The 19,889-nt window shown below is 42.6% G+C and overlaps 1 protein-coding gene and 1 long non-coding RNA gene across 4 annotated transcripts in view; one reads left to right on the forward strand and one right to left on the reverse strand.

The window, feature by feature from the left end:
- Positions 1-19,889, forward strand: part of LOC132145718 (uncharacterized) — a 383,521-nt gene that overhangs the window by 254,157 nt on the left and 109,475 nt on the right. The window lies entirely within an intron of this gene.
- Positions 1-19,889, reverse strand: part of LOC132145714 (SH3 and cysteine-rich domain-containing protein 2-like) — a 95,917-nt gene that overhangs the window by 11,608 nt on the left and 64,420 nt on the right. For all 3 annotated transcript variants that reach the window (XR_009434500.1, XM_059556938.1, XM_059556937.1), the window contains one exon: positions 514-651. Coding sequence is in view for 2 of the 3 variants with exons in the window: in XM_059556938.1 (XP_059412921.1) it covers positions 514-651 (138 nt within the window). In the remaining variant the exon portion in view is untranslated. The remainder of the gene's footprint in view (positions 1-513; positions 652-19,889) is intronic.

Consider the following 19,889-nt stretch of genomic DNA (forward strand, 5'->3'; position numbering starts at 1 on the left):
GTTTATCAGAGCAAATGCAACAAATTATATGAATTCCGTGAGCACCGGAGCTTAAGGCAGATATAAAAAATCTCTAGCATTAATTTTGATCATGGCTTGTCTTGAAAAATGGTGACAGATTGTTGTCTGTGGTAGGAGACATCACACTGCAGGACTGTGCACCAAATCTTCTGCCACTTCTTCCAAATAGTGGTCAAAATCACATAATGTAAGCTGGGCTTTAGTCTGTCTCTGGGCTTTAGTCTGTTTCTTCATATTATTCAAGACAGACTGGATAATAATTAGATCAGATCTCTGTGTGGAGCAGTGGCTGTTGTCAGACTCCTTGTGCAAACAAAAATCTCACTGTATTACTATAATTAATGGAAAAATGAATGTTTGGAAAATGTAAACTGATACTTCCTACTGAAAAACTACAGCAAAAGATAGAAATAATTACACCCCATATCTCAACTTAAGAACTTCCTTACTTACTATTAATAAGCAGTATGTGTTTGTGTGTGTGTGTGCTACCTGAGCCTCTTTAACAGCCAGGTGGCCCAAGTCTTTGTTGCCATGGACACTTTGCGTCACCTTCCAGACACGTTCACCTGGACGCACTCGCTGCACAAAATTAGCTGGGAATAATCCAACTTTATCACCACATTTTCCCTGTACACACACACACACACACACAGACATAAGCAACTGTAGTACTCATTTGGAGGGAAATCACAGATTAATCTTCCTAATTTTGCAGATATTGTACTGACTAGAATTACCTTTGAAAGTACATGTCCACTTGTAAAGTTATTAGGATGCAAGGCTTAATTTTTTATTTGAAAGGTGCTGTAACACAAAGGACATAGATGCTGCAGCTTCCCAGAATGTGCACAGAACGCGTTTAAAATAACTTGTGTACTCAAATATTATGTTCAAGTTCACCTGTGAAATCTGTAGTTGCGAGTTGGCAAGTTGTTATTACGTCATCAGGTGCATTCAACGTAAGCATCACTGGATGTTCCTGACAGCAGAGGTAGAACCAAGTCATTGCTTTTAATTCACAAGCCAGTCTTGAATCAAATACCAAGTCCTCAAATTTGGGACTCAAGTCTGAGTCAAGTCTTGAATCATGTGAATCAAGTCCACAACTCTGCTAAATAGTGTTGGTCTAAGTAAGTTGACTAATTAAGTGATGACTGTGGATTAGTGATTAATAATGTGACATGAAATAAATGACTTGGTCCCACCTCTGCCTGCCATCCTTTTTACGTTATGTAACAGGATATAACGATTAATTATTTAGCTGCTTGCACCTTCATTCTCCTGCCCCATGCAAACTGAAGCATAACACTTGAACTCATGCTTGCTGTCTTTGATTTGATTGGCCATCTAAGTCATTTTGACTTTGATGAGTACTGATATTTGACCACTAAGACAGCTCAGACTAAAACATTAACTCCTTATTTTTGTCATCACAACAGACGGGGTACAACCCAATGGAGAGCAAGAGCAAAATTAAGAATATAAAATACTGTCTTATGAAATTGCATTAATTTAAATAGCATATTCATAGCAGGGAGGGCTAAAAAGAACTTGTTAGTGTCCTCATTGTGACAATTTGTATTGCAAATCTTTCACTTTCTGTCAATATTTACAACCAAGGTTATGTTTAATAGTGTTTGGGTTTAAAGTAAGTCAAACACCTGGGTATTCCACAAAACAGGTCATATGACGTATGTTTAAGACAAGTTAGTGGATAAACTCAGCTTTTGGTTCAAAAAACGGAGATAACTTTTCAGAGTATGTAAGTAGCCATAGCATCCTTTACCTACTCCAGAGTTTTTCTTCCACAATTGGCTGTAAAAATGTTTTATATTGCCTTAGTCAGTTGTTGTTGTGACCTCAACCTTCCTTACATGGCCATCCTTTCCAGGAAATATGGCAGAGATTCTGGCCATGGGTCAATAATTGCAGGCTTGTCCCTGAGCAGAGCTAGAGCTCCCACTTGAAGGATCCTGTGAGGTACTGTCCACTTCTGTCTGTGTTGCAAGCAAGGTAAATATTTGTGGCTCCAGCAGGTCCAGAACTTGCAAGAGCCAGAATTATCTCCATTTCTTTGTGTACAGGTCCTTGTCCGAGAAGTCTCCAGGAGGAGGTGGAACTTCTCTCTTCTGTGTAAAGAGCACTGACGGTGAAAGTATGAATGGTTGTTCCGGGTCTGCAGACACAGGTAGGAGTGGTCATGCATTAATGATAGCAGTAACTTCTGCCATTATTGTGCAAAGGACTTTGTGTGTTAAGCGAGTTTCAGCTGCAGAATCATTAAATCAAAGATTCTTTTGGCAATGCCAATCAGGTGCTCCCTTGAGCCTCCCATTTAAGAACTGTGTGGTGGGTTGAATTCCCAGCTGCATCCTTGCTCACTGAGGTACATCTGGACCATTTTGTCCATTCTAAGCTCTTTGCATGCTCCGATGAAATTGGTACCTCAATCGATGTTTAGCAGGGCCTGTTAAGTACACAGAAGCGTCTGAGAGCATTTATACAACTTAATGCCTCCATCAACTCAATGACCTCGACCTACTCATACAGCAGAACATGATGGCCCACCGCTTGCTTTCTGCCTGTCCTCCTCTGGTGCTTCTGCTTGTGACAGACCAGGGTCCAAAATTTTTAAGATTTTAAGACGTTCAGATGGCAGGTCTGCCATGTGTTGTTCTTCAGGCTTTCCACTAAACTTGCAACAGGTTATGCATTTATGGAGTACTGAACTGATAAGGGCACAATCCTGCTGCCCTGATTGCTACTTTCATCAAGTGGCAGCCCTGATGTTTCACTTGCTCATGTTGTGTCGAATGAGCAGAAGGGATATGTGGCTATCTTTGGGTACAGCTTGGTTGGCTTGGAGAGCTGAATTTCTTTAGCAATTGCAACATTTTGTGTTGCTTTAAGCATAACATTCCTTGCATGAAGGATTTTGCCATGTGAACTAGGAATGCTACTCATCTTACCAGGGAAGTGAAGGTGGAGAACCTTTGGAATCGGTTAGAGGTAAGCTCAGGTTCTTTCAAGTTAGAAACACATGTTTGTACTTGTGGTCGGAATTTTGAGTCGTTTTCAGGTTCAATTAGTTCAAATGTCTCAGTAGTTTGAGTATTTTCTGCAGGTGGCTGGCGCAGGAAGGAGGGACCGGTAAACCAAGAAGTCTGCACCAGACAGGATGCAAGTAAGGATTGCGATGCATGATCTGCAGGGTTTTCCTCTGTATGTACATACTGCCACTGCTCAGGTCTCCAGGACTGACGGATGCATTGGACTATATAGTGAACATACACGTAGAATAATTTTGACTCATGAGTCCACCCTCCAAGATTACAGTTATAATCATAAGCCACGTCCAAAGAGGCAAAGGGGGAGGTGTTGCTTCAATTTATAACAATGTTTTCAGTATTTCTCAGAGGGCAGGCTTCAAGTATAACTAATTTGAAGTAATGGTGCTTCATGTAATGTTATCCAGAGAAACAAATGTAAATGATAAATCCCCCTGATGTTTGTACTGGCTACTGTATACAGGCCACCAGGGCAACATACAGACTTTATTAGAGTTTGGTGATTTTACATCCGAGTTAGTTCTGGATGCAGATAAAGTTTTAATAGTTGGTGATTTTATTATCCATGTTGATAATGAAAAAGATGTATTGGGATCAACATTTATAGACATTCTGAACTCTATTGGGGATAGACAACACGTTTCAGAACCTACTCTTTGTCGAAATCATACTCTAGATTTAATACTGTCACATGGAATTGATGTTGATGGTGTTGAAATTATGCAGCCAAATGATGATATCTCAGATCATTATTTAGTTTTTTGCAAACTTCATATAGCCAAAATTGTCAATTCTACCTCTTGTTACAGGTATGGTAGAACCATCACTTCTACCACAAAAGACTGCTTTGTAAGTTATCTCCCTGATGTATCCGAATTCCTTAGCATATCCAAAACCTCAGAACAACTTCATGATGCAACAAAAACTATAGACTCTCTCTTTTCTAGCATTTTAAATACACTTGCTCCTTTACGCTTAAGGAAGGTTAAGGAAAACAGTCTGACACCATGGTATAATGAGCACACTCGCACCCTAAAGAGAGCAGCCCGAAAAATGTTGCGCAGCTGGAGGAAAACAAAACTAGACATATTTCGTATTGCTTGGCGGGAAAGTAACCTATCCTACAGAAAAGCATTAAAAACTGCTAGATCCGATTACTTTTCTTCTCTTTTAGAAGAAAACAAACATGACCCCAGTTATTTATTCAATACAGTGGCTAAATTAACAAAAAATAAAGCCTCAACAAGTGTTGACATTTCCCAACATAACAACAGTAATGACTTTATGAACTACTTTCCTTCTAAAATTGATACTATTAGAGATATTATTCTAACCATTCAGCCGTCAGCTACAGTATCGCATCAGACAGTGCACTATAGACCCCCTGAGGAACAGTTCTATTCTTTGTCTACTATAGGAGAGGAAGAATTGTATAAACTTGTTAAATCTTCTAAATCAACAACATGTATCTTAGACCCTATTCCATCTAAGCTCCTAAAAGAGGTGCTTCCAGAAGTCATAGATCCTCTTCAGACTATTATTAATTCCTCATTGTCATTAGGATATGTCCCCAAAACCTTCAAACTTACTGTTATTAAGCCTCTCATAAAAAAAACACAACTTGACCCCAAAGAACTAGTTAATTATAGACTGATCTCAAATCTCCCTTTTCTGTCCAAGATACTAGAAGAGGTAGTATCCTCACAATTATATTCCTTCTTAGAAAAAAATGGTATCTGTGAGGATTTCCAGTCAGGATTTAGACCATATCACAGTACTGAGACTGCTCTTCTTAGAATTACAAATGACCTGCTCTTATCATCTGATCGTGGTTATACCTCTCTATTAGTGCTACTGGATCTTAGTGCTGCGTTTGATACTATTGACCACAGCATTCTATTGCATAGACTTGAACATTTTGTTGGCATTAATGGAAGTGCATTAGCATTGTTTAAATCATACTTATATGACCGCCATCAATTCATAGCAGTGAATGAAGAGGTATCATATCGATCACAAATGCAGTATGGAGTACCTCAAGGCTCAGTACTAGGGCCGCTACTCTTCACATGTTACCCTAGGGAGATATCATCAGGAAACATAGTGTTAGCTTTCACTGTTATGCTGATGATACTCAGCTCTATATTTTTTCGTGGCTCGGTGAAACACACCAATTTGAAAAATTAATGGAATGCATAGTCGATATAAAAAAGTGGATGACGAGTAATTTCTTTCTAAATTCTGAAAAAACAGAGGTGTTAATTATAGGAACTAAAAACTCTGCATGTAATAACCTAGAACACTGTCTAAGACTTGATGGCTGCTCTGTCAATTCTTCAACATCAGTTAGGAACCTTGGTGTGCTATTTGATAGCAATCTTTCCTTAGAAAGCCACATTTCTAGCATTTCTAAAACTGCATTTTTCCATCTCACAAATATATCTTAATTACGGTCTAAGCTCTCAATGTCAAATGCAGAAATGTTAATCCATGCATTTATGATCTCAAGGTTAGATTATTGTAATGATTTATTGGGTGGTTGTTCTGCACGCTTAGTAAACAAACTACAGCTAATCCAAAATGCAGCAGCAAAAGTTCTTACTAGAACCAGGAAGTATGACCATATTAGCACGGTCCTGTCAACACTGCACTGGCCCCCAATCAAAAACCGTATAGACTTTAAAATATTGCTCATTACTTATAAAGCCATGAATGGTTTAGCACTTCAGTATTTGAATGAGCTCCTGTTACATTATAATCCTCCACGTCCGCTGCGTTCTCAAAACTCAGACAATTTGATAATACCTAGAATATCAAAATCAACTGCGGGCAGCAGATCCTTTTCCTATTTGGCACCTAAACTCCTAAAAACCTGATAATTTACCCAATATTGTTTTAAAGACCCATCTCTTTAACCTGGCTTACACATAACACACTAATATGCTTCTAATATCCAAATCCGTTAAAATTATATTTAGGCTGCATTAATTAGGTAAACCGGAACCGGGAACACTTCCCATAACACCTGATGTACTTGCTACATCATTAGAAGAATGGCATCTACGCTAATATTAGTCTGTTTCTCTCTCATTCTGAGGTCACCGTGGCCACCAGATCCAGTCAGTATCCAGATCAGAGGATCACTCCAGTCACCCAGAACCAGTACATATCCAGACCAGATGGTGAATCAGCACCTAGAAAGGACCTCTACAGCACTGAAAGACAGCAGAGACCAGAACAACTAGAGCCCCAGATACAGATCCCCTGTAAAGACCTTGTCTCAGACGACCACCAGGACAAGACCACAGGAATCAGATGATTCTTCTGCAGCCTGGAATTGAACTGCTGGTTTCGTCTGGTCAGAGGAGAACTGGCCCCCCAACTGAGCCTGGTTTCTCCCAAGGTTTTTTTCTCCATTCTGTCACAGATGGAGTTTTGGTTCCTTGCAGCTGTCGCCTCTGGCTTGCTTAGTTGGGGTCACTTCATTTACAGCGATATCCTTGACTTGATTGCAAATGAATGCACAGATACTATTTAAACTGAACATAGGTGACATTACTGAATTCAATGATGAGCTTCCTTTAACTGTCATTTTGCATAATTGACACACTGTTTTCCTAATGAATGTTGTTCAGTTGCTTTGACGCAATGTAATTAGTTTAAAGCGCTATATAAATAAAGATGACTTGACTTGACTTAACTTGACTCATTATAAATCTAGCTGAGCACCACTTGCTGTCTGTAAAGAACTAAATGTTGTTCAACACTAGATCTAGCTCATCTTCAATAAGATATGCCATATCTACTGCTAAAACAGCAGCACAGAGTTCAAGCCTTTGGATTGTAGGTTCAGACAGGGGTGCCAGTTTTGCCTTTTCCATAACAAATCCTACTTTGACTTATCAGTCTTTCTGAAGTGCTTTCATATACCCCACAGCACCTATGGCCTTAGTCGATGCATCAGAGAATACACACAGTTCTGTGTCACTGCTTCAGTTAGTGAGGTAGTTGTATATGTACGTGGAACATGAAGCTGTTGTAGGTCTTGGAGAGAATCTCTGAACTCTGTTGTGTGGGTGAGGTTTCTCCACTCAGATCTAGGTCCTTGATTACAGGAGCACAATCTTCAGGAGGGAAATCTTCCATAACTGTCTAAGAGTTTGAAGCAAACTTGTGTAAATGGATGTTGGACTGAGCTAGTGAAGCCTGTGTTCGTTGGAGCAAATCAATTGCCTCAGCTTCTGATGGTACAGATACCAAGCTATCATCAACATAGAAATGTCTTTCCACAAACTTGACGGTATTGGCACCATGCTCCTGTACACCTTCTCTGATGGCTCTCTGCAGCCCGTAAATGGCCATAGCAGGAGATGGCCAATTGCCAAAGACGTGGACCTTCATCCGATACTCAATAATTTCCTTGTTGACATCACTGTCCCTGTGCGGAAATGGGGGAAGTTACAATGGTCTTCATACACCAAGAAACAATGAAACATCTGCTAAATGTCTGCTAGGATTGCAACCTTCTCTTTCTGAAAGCGTAGAAGGACACCGACAAGGGAGTTATTGTGGTCGGGGCCTGTGGACTGAGCACATCACTGAGAGAGACGCCAGAGCATCGAGCACTGGAATCAAAGACCATCCTGATCTGATTGGGACGTTGGGGATGGTAGACCCCAAATGTAGGAAGATACCAGCATTCATCCCCTTCTCTCAGTGGTGGCACTACCTCGGCATGTCCATTGGTAAAGAACTTTTCCATAAATGCCACATACTGTTGCTGCATCTCAGGTTTCTTCTTCGGGGTTCGTTGCAGGCATGTGAAACGATTAACAACTCGCTCATTATAGTTTGGCAAGGACTGGCATGTTTCTCTGAATGGTAGAGGAGCTGCCCAGCTTTTAGCATTGTTTCTGTAGATGTTGGTGTCCATTATTTTTAGGAAAGCTGTGTCTTCCATGGATGGAGCAGGTTTGTTGTCATCTTCAGTTCTACTGAACACTGTCTGTTCAATCCTTTTCTCATTGCTTTGGTAGTCGTGCTACTACTTTTCTGCATCTCCCTGACCTGTATAAAGCTAGTACAGGGTTGAAAAAATTAATGGCGGCCTCTTTCCAGCACATTGTTATTGAAGTGTTGACCATTGGCCTATGTACATTACCCAGACACACCTCTCCTCTTACTACTATTACTCCTATTACTACCCATCCCAAGTCTAGTCGTTGAATCTCAGATTGATTGTTCAAGATGTCATGACACTCAATGAGTGGTGGAAGGGAAATGAGAACTGTTCTGTCCAGGGACTCGATCAGTAATCCTTTTACTTTCTTGCCAGATGTTTCTATGGTGTCAGAGCAAGTTCTGAGATGATATAAGTATTGTTCACTCTCCACATTGAACAGCACAAAGAATTCTGGTCTGGCAATTCTGTGAAGGAGCCTTGACTACTTGTGGAGATGGGCCAGGGTGCATGGCTGCATCATGATTGGTGCTACCACATTCAGAGCATTTTACAGAAGACTTGCATTCCTTGGCAAGGTGAGCAACAGAAGAAAAGCATTTGAAACATATTCCTTTCTCTTTGAGGAAGACCTTTTTGTCATCAAGGAGTCTGTTTCTGAATGATCTGCATTTTTTCAGTGGTTGTAGTTTATTGTGTAGTGGATATATTTGTTATGGTCATCACTGGCTGCATACACATCTGTTTTGTGAACTGTTATAGATTTGTACATTTGGAAACTCTTTACATTCGATCTGTCTGATTTCGCAGTTGTTATAGCACTGCTTTGATGCATAAAGCTAGGGTCATTTCGCTGCATTGCTTCACACCACACAAAGTTACAGAAAAACTCAAAGGGAGGAAAGCTACCGTGATTTTCTTCTTTGTACCATGACCCAGAAAGTCACCCACTTGTCCAGAAGCCCATGTGGAAGCTTATCTACAATTGTACTGATTCCAAGTGAAGTGTCAAGGTATGACAGACCTGTTAGATCTTTTTCAGCACCTTGTATTTCCAAAAGCAAATACCCGAGTACAAGTAATTTGATCTGGTCTTTAGCTGAAATCCAACTGTCCAATCGTGGAAACAGTGACCCTTCAATAATTTCTGGTGCAGCATAGCACTCACATAGTCTTTCCCATGCTTTGTGTAAAGCATGATTGGGGTTACTGACATGCACTGAGCAGATCCACTTCACCATTTAGCCAGTTTTCTTTCCCAGGCATTTAGTCATTAAGTCCAATTCCTGGATTGCTGTGAGATTAACTTTACGAGCTGTACCGGTGAATGAGGAATACCATGACCGATAATTTTCAGGCTTATCGTTTAATTGGTACAGTCCTGAACTAACGAGGTCTCATCGATGAGGCTAAGTCGGTGCATTCATGATGGGAGTGGTCCTCCAAACTTCGCATTTATTCACACCTGAAGACAGATCAGGTAAGTGCATCTCACCTTTCTCAGACTTTGGCTCATTTTTGATAGACTGTGCTTCTGGATTATCTTTCACATCTGGACTTCATGTTATGAAGCTGGTATGTGAGTCAGCATGAAATGGAAGGGCGACGGGTAAGGCTGATAAGAGTGGAGGGATAGCATGATCATGTAGGATCATGAGGATCTTGAAAATTGACAAATTCACTGGTACATTCAATTTTAACTTTCTCTGATTCAGATCATCCTCTTTCAACTGCAGCATGCATTGCTAATTCAGCATCTTCCAACACTTGTGCCTCCACAGTGGCTGCATCAGCTTCTCGTTGTAGCGTTGTAGAATAGACTTCCAACTCAGTGTCTATTCCTATTGTTCTCAGCTGATTTTGAGCTTCTCTTGTGGCTTTTTCCATTTTCAGTTTCAGCTGGCATATGATGCTCTCACTTTGGCTGCTTCAGCTCTGGCCCAGGCATGGGCTGCACTTGCCGATGACGTGGATGACTTGCCACTTCTTGCACTGCACACAGATGACTTGCTGCTTGTGGCAATCTTAACTACATTAACATCAAATGTTGCCTTTTCACTGTAGTTATCTCGTGCACCGTATCGAAACTCTGACTAAACACCAAGTTAAACCGTAGCCAATGAAGACAGAGTCATAGTAAGGTTGATAATTTCCTGTCACTCTTTCTCATTACCATTTGCGGTGAAAACTGTAACAAAACAATACAGCAATACTCAGTGTCCAGTGTCTTGACTAACATAGCATTATAAATGACTGTAACATAAGCATAAACTACTGTTCTCCTTGTAGCAGCGATTACAATGGCCATTGCATTGCTGGAAGCTTGTTCACAATGGTAAACAACCATTTTCAGCAACTAATCAAACATTTTCTTTTTAACAGTCATCACTAATATATGATCTTTAACATGTTTAATGTCATATTAATGAACTTACTGTCACAGTTGGTAAACCGTGATCTCTGGGTTTTGCACTTTGTGGTGAAGTCTGTGTGTTTCGTGTCTGCACTGATTAGTTTGTGGGCGTCTTGAGCAGCTGTCACTCATTACACACTCCCTATATATTGGCTTGTCTCACATCTTGTGTTTGTGAGAACGTTGTTTCATGTCAGTAACCCTGTCTTTTGCTTCTGTGTTGTTTGCATTTGGATGTCCGTGTCTTTCCCCGGAACCTCATCCACTCTCCGCACTTTCACTCAGCATCAGACTTACCTTCGGCTCTATTCCCCGCAGTTCCTGTGCCATCCTCTCCTGCTGCCTTCTCACCATCATCATCTGGAATACTCACCGTCTCCCCACCATCTTGGATTGTCGTCTTCCCAGCATTGTCTTTGTACTCTTGTTTGTTTGACTAATTCTCTCTAAATTGTTAACTCGCACTTGTTTCCAGCTCCTCCTTCACCCAGTCGTCACAGAACGTTCTCACCACCATGGAAGCAGCGAGCACCAACACTCTCACGGGCTTTATGCACCAGAGTGTTAAACGCATGGATCAGCAGCAGGAGAGTATCTCGAACACCGGATGCGCTGTCCAAGCACTGGTGGCACAGGTGTCCGAGCTCACCCAGCAGATCCATCAGCTCACTTCTCCCACTGCGCCCATCGCACCGCCTGCGCTGCCCGTCCCCCGGGAGACCCCCCAGGATCACTTCCGGCCAGAGCCGCTACTTCCGGCGCCAGAAAACTACTCCGGTGAGCCAACTTTTTGCAGAACTTTTCTGAATAAATGTTCTATGCACTTCGCCTTGCAGCCCCGCACCTTCGCCACCGAGGAATCCAAAGTGGCATTTACGCTCAAGCTACTGTCGGGCAAGGCCGCCCTATGGGGGACGGCGGTGTGGGAGAATCAACATCCATGTTGTGCCTCGTTCCACATCCTCTCGGAGGAAATGAGGAGGGTATTCGATCGAGCCGCGGCTGGCAGGGAGCCTACTCACCAGCTCTCAGACCTTCGCCAAGGAACATCTTCAGTCACGGATTACTCCATTCAATTCCGTACCCTGGCGGCCGCGTGCCAGTGGAACGAGGCAGCGCAGTGGGATCGATTCCTGCATGGGTTATCCGACCGTGTTCAAAAGGAGATCTACCTCCTCGAGCTGCCCCCCACACTTAATGGTCTTATCGACTTGGCCTTACGAGTTAATGCACGGATTAATTGCCTGGGTCGCCAGACCAGTCCTACGCACCATACCATCTCTCCGGTTAGGGGGCGCTCGAGTCGAGAGAACGCGGTCGGTCCCGTCGACAACCACGAGCCCATGCAGGTGGGTAGAGCTCGGCTGTCCCGGAAGGAGAGGGAACGGCGGAGGTCCCAAGGACTATGTTTATACTGTGGAGGCTCAGAACATACAATCTTCTCCTGCCCGGTAAAAGAGCCAGCCCGGTAGTAAACTTGAGGCTACTATCGGGTGGGATCTCCACTGGGAAGTCCTCAACTACATCATCGACCCTCCTTTCGGTGAAACTGCGGTGGAAAGATAACTCTCACAACTGCCACGCCCTTCTGGACTCTGGAGCCGAAGGTAATTTCATCGATTCACACCTTGCACATCACCTGAACATTCCTTTCCTGCCTGTGTCTCTTCCCATCCATGTCACCCACCACACTGAACCCATCACACTACTCATTTCTGGCAATCATCGTGAAACCATATCCTTTTTTCTCATGGACTCCCTTGTAGCTCCCATTGTGTTAGGTCACCCCTGGTTAATTAAACATAATCCACGAGTGGATCCAACACAGTCACATTGTGGAGTGAAAGTTGTCATGAGTCTTGTCTGGTTTCTGCTTGTCCTGTTGTCCCTGTTTCTGTCTTTCAGAAGGAGAACATGGTATTGCCAAACGTGCCCGCAGAGTATCTGGACCTGAAGGAAGTGTTCAGTAAGTCCCGTGCTGCTTCTCTTCCTCCGCATCGTCCCTACGACTGTACCATAGATTTAGTGCCAGGTAAGTCTCCGCCTAAGGGCAAGTTATACTCTCTTTCTATTCCTGAGAGGGAGGCCATGGAGAAATACATTTCTGATTCCTTAGCATCTGGGTTCATCCTTCCTTCGTCTTCTCCAGCAGGGGCGGGATTCTTTTTTGTGGGTAAGAAGGATGGTTCTCTGGATTCAACAACTCTCTATGGTGGAGTACGCTCACAATTCATTACCAGTGTCAGCTACGGGCCTTTCTCCGTTTCAGTGTAGTGTAGGTTACCAGCCACCAGTCTTTCCCAGTCTGGAATCTGAAGTCGCGATCCCCTCCGCTCACGCGTTTGTTCAGAGGTGCCACCGCGCCTGGACCAGAGTCCGCGAGACTCTGCTCCGGATGAGGGAGTGCACTAAGGCTAAGGCTGATCACCACCGGTCAAAGCCTCCCGTTTACGTCATGGGTCAAAAAGTGTGGCTTTCTACCAGTAACATTCCTCTGCGCCCCGTGTCTAATAAATTAGCTCCCAAATTTATTGGCCTGTTTACTGTCACCAAGATCATTAGTCTGGTGACAGTCCGCCTCAAACTACCTCCAGCGTACAGGAGGATACACCCCGCCTTTCATGTGTCCAAAATTAAGCCCGTGTTTTATGCACGTATTAATCCGCCTACCCCGGTTCCCCCGCCGCCGCGTCTCGTAGATGGGGAACCGACTTATTCGGTTAATCGTATTCTGGACTCGAGACGGAGGGGACGAGGATTCCAGTACCTGGTGGACTGGGAAGGTTACGGTCCGGAGGAGAGGAGTTGGGTACCTGCTAAGGATATATTGGATCACTCCCTTATTGATGACTACAATCAGCAGGTAGGCCCTTCTGGGAACTCCAAGAGGAGTTCTTAGAGGGGGGGGGGGGGGGGGTACTGTCACGGTTGGTAAACCGTGATCTCTGGGTTTTGCACTTTGTGGTGAAGTCTGTGTGTTTCGCGTCTGCACTGTTTAGTTTGTGTGCGTCTCCGTTAATTGTCATCAGCAGCAGCTGTCACTCATTACACACTCCCTATATATTGGCTTGTCTCACGTCTTGTGTTTGTGAGAACGTTGTTTCATGTCAGTAACCCTGTCTTTTGCTTCTGTGTCGTTTGCGTTTGGATGTCCGTGTCTTTCCCTGGAACCTCATCCACTCTCCGCACTTTCACTCAGCATCAGACTTACCTTCGGCTTTATTCCCTGCAGTTCCTGTGCCATCCTCTCCTGCTGCCTTCTCACCATCATCATCTGGATTACCCACCGTCTCCCCACCATCTTGGATTGTCGTCTTCCCGGCATTGTCTTTGTACTCTTGTTTGTTTGTCTAATTCTCATTAAATTGTTAACTCGCACTTGTTTCCAGCTCCTCCTTCACCCAGTCGTTACACTTACGGCATTGCCTTTATGATGCTTTTGAGTGGATGCAATGGATTATCAGAGAAAGCACACCATGTCTATCTCATTGTTTTACATAAAGAACTGGGAGAAGTAATAGAAAGTGACTAAACAGGAAGTGACTTCATCACATGAAACAAATAATATATTTTTTTTACAAATGAGGTAGACAAAGAAAAAGTAATTATGAACTTCACATTTTTACTTGAGAATATTTACAAAAAATACTTAAAGCTGATATTTGAAACTTATATTTCTTAAAGGGCAACTCTCTCTGTGTCTCTCTCTCACACTTTTCATGTAAGGATTCTAAGATACCAAGAATAATAATATAACATTATTAGGGGTGTAACGGTTCACAAAATTCACGGTTCGGTTCGATACAATACACTGGTGTCACGGTTCGGTTCGGTACGGTTCGGTACGTTTTAGATACAGCAAAAAGAAAAAGTTGGCAGATAAATTTCCTTGATTTTTAAAAAATGTTTTATTTATTAAAAAAGTATTATAAAAGTATGTTTTTTTTTTTTTTTTTTACATTGAACAATGATGGAGCTATTCTTTACTCAATTGGTTCTCTATAGGGCTTATGTTTTTTGGAACAAAGCAGGAATTACGGTCTGTCTGAAATAGGCTCGTGAATGAATAATGGGGCTCAATTAAATTAAACATGTTCTTAAAACCTACGTTTTCCACTACAGAGTAAGGTGCTCGCTCACTCAGCACGCGCTGAAGGCTCGTTGCAAAATGGCTAATGCGTTTAACAGACCAGAAATAGAAGATCCTCCAATAACCAACAGGTCTGGTGTTTGGGTGCACTTTGGATTCCCTGTAAGCTATAATGGTGATGATAGAATCAATGGTAAATAGTAAGGTCTCATATCCACGGCTATAACGTAAATGTAGCCTACCAATCGCCGTGGTGATGTCTTTTCCCCTTTTTTGAATCCGTTGGAAATGTCTGTCTAAATGCTGCGGGGATAGTTTGTTGCATGTATGTTTCTCCTTTTTTCCGTCTTTTCCCAGATACTGACACACTAAGGTGATTTCGGCGTAAATGAGTTGACATGTTTCAAGTATTCCCGCTGGTGTTTTTTTTTTTTGTATTCCCGCTGGTGTAGCTACCCTAGATGCGACATATCGTTGTTTTTTTTATCCACCACTCTCTTGCCATCACCATTATAGCTTACAGGGAATTCAAAGTGCACCCAAACACCAGACCTGTTGGTTATTGGAGGATCTTCTATTTCTGGTCTGTTAAACGCATTGGCCATTTTGCAAAGAGCCTTCAGCGTGTATTACTGAGTGAGCGAGCGCCTGACTGAGTAGCCTAACATAAACATATAAGTTGGTGTTTTTTTCTTCTTCGGGGGTGTCAGGGGCATTGCCTGTTACGTCGTTTGGGTTATTGGGCTACCTTGTTGAAAGCATATCATTATATTTCACAATTTTTTTTTATTTTCCAAATATAATTAATTAGTCCAACTAACCGTTCGGTCCATAATGCGTACCGTGTACCGAACCGAAAGCCTCGTACCGAATGGTTCAATACGAATACGCGTATTGTTACACCCCTAAACATTATATAATATAACATTATTTGGTAATATAAATTAAGTGCAGTTTAATTCAGTTGAGTGATTTATTTAATTTTGAAATGATAATGTTTAATTCTGTTTTGACTTGACTTTTCAAAGTCTACATTTTAACAATACTACACTTCATTAAAATGTATGTGATCATTTAATCATTATCATGCAATTTTGTATTTATCTTGTTTATCATGCGTCAAAGGGTACATTCCATTGCCGACAGGATGCCAGTAGTGCCAGTAGTGCCAGCTTGAAGCCACATTTGGGCCAAGTCTGTTTGCAATGTGGGGAAAAATCAAGAGTTTGGAAACTACTGGCAACATCAGCAACCAACGACAACCTGACCAGCAGAGAATAACAACAGTAGTTGATGACAGACAAATAATAAAAGCTGTGAAAATGAACCATAAAATACATGTCTGTAAAATCACCAACAACCTCCAGAAAGCTGGGGTGATGCTCTGTCAATCTACAGTCCACGGGAGAATTTAACACAGAATTACAGAAGCTACATAGCAAGATGAAACCTCTGATCAGCACCAATAGAAAGGCAAGATTCTTCACAAATGTGAGCCAGTAGAGTTTTGGAACTGTGTTGATGGACGGATAAGACAAATTTTAACCTCTATCTACGTGATTGGAAAGCAAAAGTGTAGAGAAATAAAAACTGCAAATGATCTTAAGTATGCAACCTCATCTGTAAAGCTTAGTGGAGCTGATGTCATGGCATGGCCATGCATGGCTTTCTCTAGAATAGGACCTCTTCATTTTTTATGATGACTCAATGTATGATGGCAGTAGCAGAATTAATTTGGAAGGCTACAAAATCATCTTGGGACAATGACCCAAAACACGCTGCCAGTTCAGTCAAGGACTTTATCGCGTATTTAATGTAAAGTCTTAAATTGCCCAAATCAGTCTCTAGATTTAAATCCGATTTAACATTCATTTCACCAGCTGAAGAGGAGACCAAAGACAGAAACTGCCCAAAAAAAGCAACAGCTGAAAAACAACTTAAATTCAACTGTTCCATTGCGTTAGCACTCGTTAACATTGCGTTAGCACTCGTTAGCTTGTCATTAGTGATTTCATTCAAACCTATCGATGTTTTCTTTTATCCTCTCCTCTCTCTCACTCCAGTTTTTCACAAGTTCATCAAACAACTGCGGTAAGAATATTTCATCAAGCACGGTGAGTAATGGCTTCTCCTGCTATTGTTATTTGCACCTCTTGTCACATGTACAGTTTATCTATCTCTGTCGCAGATGAGGGATTCAGATGTGATAAATGCAGGGAAATAGTTTGGCTGACAGAGAAGATTTCAGAATTAGAGACACGCATACAAACTTTAATTGAGGACAGTAAGAATGTTAGGGCTCTAGATACGGCTTTGGATGCGTCTAGCTCAGGGATTCCTGTACATTGTCAGAGCCCCTGCAGCAGGGCAACTGGATGACAGTGAGGCAGCGTAGTCGTAGGGTCAAAACACCACTCTTCTGTTCCGTTCAAAACATTAAACAGGTTCTCCCCACTCAGTGATGCACCCACTGAGAAACCTGATGAAAGTGCTCTAGTTATTGGTGATTCTATTGTACGGAACGTGAATATAGAGACACCAGCCACCATAGTCAAATGTTTACCGGGAGCCAGAGCGCCTGACATCTTGGCAAATTTAAAAGTGCTGGCTAATGCTAAACGTAAATACAGTAAGATTGTTATTCATGCCGGCGCTAATGATGTTCGACTTCGCCAGTCGGAGATCACTAAAAATAACATTAAAGAGGTGTGTGAACTTGCAAGCACGATGTCAGACACTGTAATATGCTCTGGTCCCCTCCCTGCTTACCGTGGTGACAAGATGCATAGCAGATTGTAATCACTCAATGATGTCTAAGTGGTGCCCACAGAATAACATAGGTTTCATAGACAATTGGTTGAGCTTTTGGTGCAGACCTGACCTGTTGAAAAGAGATGGTCTTCATCCCTCCTGGGATGGCGCCACTCTTCTCTCTAGAAATATGGCAAATAGTCTTACTGTTTATACCATGGACTGTATAAAAACATGGACGTAGTGTCCGTGACGTCACCCGTAGTCTCCTGAAGTGTGTTTTTGAAGCCTAAAGTGTGTAGAGCGGGCTGTCGCCATCTTGGCAGCGCATCATCGCGCGACTCTGCCGGACAATCAAAAATGGGCAAAAAGGCGGGAGCTAGTTGCTGAAGCCACACCTACCTAGCACAACGGCAGTGTCAGCAGCGGCAATCCACCTGTCACTCAAGTGGCTACACCCTTAATTATGCAGAACTTTAAGTCTTAATATAATTTAAACGGATGAGTTATAAAAAAATTCACCCCCCTCACAGTTGTCATGAAGGGAAAAATTAGCTATTTAGACCAAAATAATTTTTTGAACCAGGCTGTAAACATGTTTTTTCCTGCTGTAAAGTTGGGCATTTTAACATGGGGAGTCTATGGAACTGACTCCCCTTTGCAGCCAGCCTAAAGCGGCCAGTCGATGAATTGCAGTTTTCATCACTTCCTTATTGGCCTCACGAGAGAGAGCGGGAGGTTGGCGCTCGATTTATACTTGACTAACTGAGGCCCAGGTCAGGAAGCAGACAGACTGGCTAAACCGACTGTCTGCTGCCTCACGTCACAGAGGTCAGTTAATTCTCAGCACATAGAGACTCTTTCACCTAGATATCACACAATAGAGACTGTGTCTGTTCCCCGAACTAGAAAATACAAAAAACGTCCAAACCAAGTTAAGATTAACAATTTAATTGAGGTTCAACAAATAAAAAACAGATGCAATATGGATAAACAAATGATAAAGCTTAGCTTATCAAATAACAGATACCTTTCTACGAAAACACTTTTTGTAAATAATATGATCACTGATCATAATATAGATGTACTCTGTTTGACAGAAACCTGGCTTAAACCTGATGATTACATTATTTTAAATGAGTCCACCCCCCAAGATTACTGTTATAAACATGAGCTGTGTCTAAAAGGCAAAGGGGGAGGTGTTGCTTCAATTTATAACAAAGTTTTCAGGATTTCTCAGAGGGCAGGCTCCAAGTATAACTCGTTTGAAGTAATGGTGCTTTTTATAACATTATCCAGAGAAACAAATGTTAATGATAAATCCCCTGTTATGTTTGTACTGGCTACTGTATACAGGCCACCAGGGCACTATACAGACTTTATTAAAGAGTTTGGTGATTTTACATCCGAGTTAGTTCTTGTAACGACTGGGTGAAGGAGTGTCAGGAAGCAAGTGCGAGTTTAACGCAGTTTAATGAAGACAATGACACAAGATGACAATAAGACACAAAGATGAAGCTGAGAGGAATACATTTTCCAGGATGGTGCAGGTGGGCGAAGTATCCCGATGGCGGAGATGAGTGGGCAGCATGAGAGGGTGACACAGGAACTGAGGGGAAGCGAGCCGAAGGTAGTTGTGATGTGAAGTGATGTTGCTTTTTGGTGATGTGCGTAGAGTGGACGGGGTTCCCGGGAGACACGGACATCCAACGCAGAAACACACAAGAAAGCAAACATAGGTTACATACATGAAACAACACTCTCATGAACACAAGACGCTAGACAAGCCAATATATAGGGATGAGTAATGAGTGACAGCTGTTGCTGATGACAATTATAGGAGAAGCCCACAGACTAATCAGTGCTGACGCGTAACACACAGACTTCACCCACAAAGTGCAAAACCCTGAGATCACGGTTACAGTACCACCCCCCCCCCCTCTAAGAACACCTCCTGGAGTTCCCAGAAGGGCCTACCTGCTGATTGTAATCATCAATAAGGGAGTGATCCAGTATGTCCCTAGCAGGTACCCAACTCCTCTCCTCCGGACCGTAACCTTCCCAGTCCACCAAGTACTGGAATCCTCGTCCCCTCCATCTCGAGTCCAGAATACGATTCACCGAATAAGTAGGTTCCCTATCTACGAGACGCGGCGGTGGGGGAACCGTGGTAGGCGGATTAATACGTGAATAAAACACGGGTTTAATTTTGGACACATGGAAGGCTGGATGAATTCTCCTGAACGCTGGAGGTAGTTTGAGGCGGACTGTCACCGGACTAATGATCTTGGTGACAGGAAACGGGCCAATAAATTTGGGAGCTAATTTGTTAGAAACGGAGCGGAGAGGAATATTGTTAGTAGAAAGCCACACTTTTTGACCCACAACGTAAATGGGAGGCTTTGACCGGTGGCGATCGGCCTTGGCCTTAGTGCACTCCCTCATCCGGAGCAGAGTCTCATGGGCTCTATTCCAGGTGCGGTGGCACCTCTGGACAAATGCATGAGCGGAGGGGACCACGACTTCAGACTCCAGACTAGGAAAACCGGTGGCTGGTAACCTAAGCTGCACTGAAACGGAGAG

The sequence above is a fragment of the Carassius carassius genome, chromosome 8, assembly GCF_963082965.1.
Source record: "Carassius carassius chromosome 8, fCarCar2.1, whole genome shotgun sequence".
Classification (NCBI taxonomy): Eukaryota; Metazoa; Chordata; class Actinopteri; order Cypriniformes; family Cyprinidae; genus Carassius; species Carassius carassius.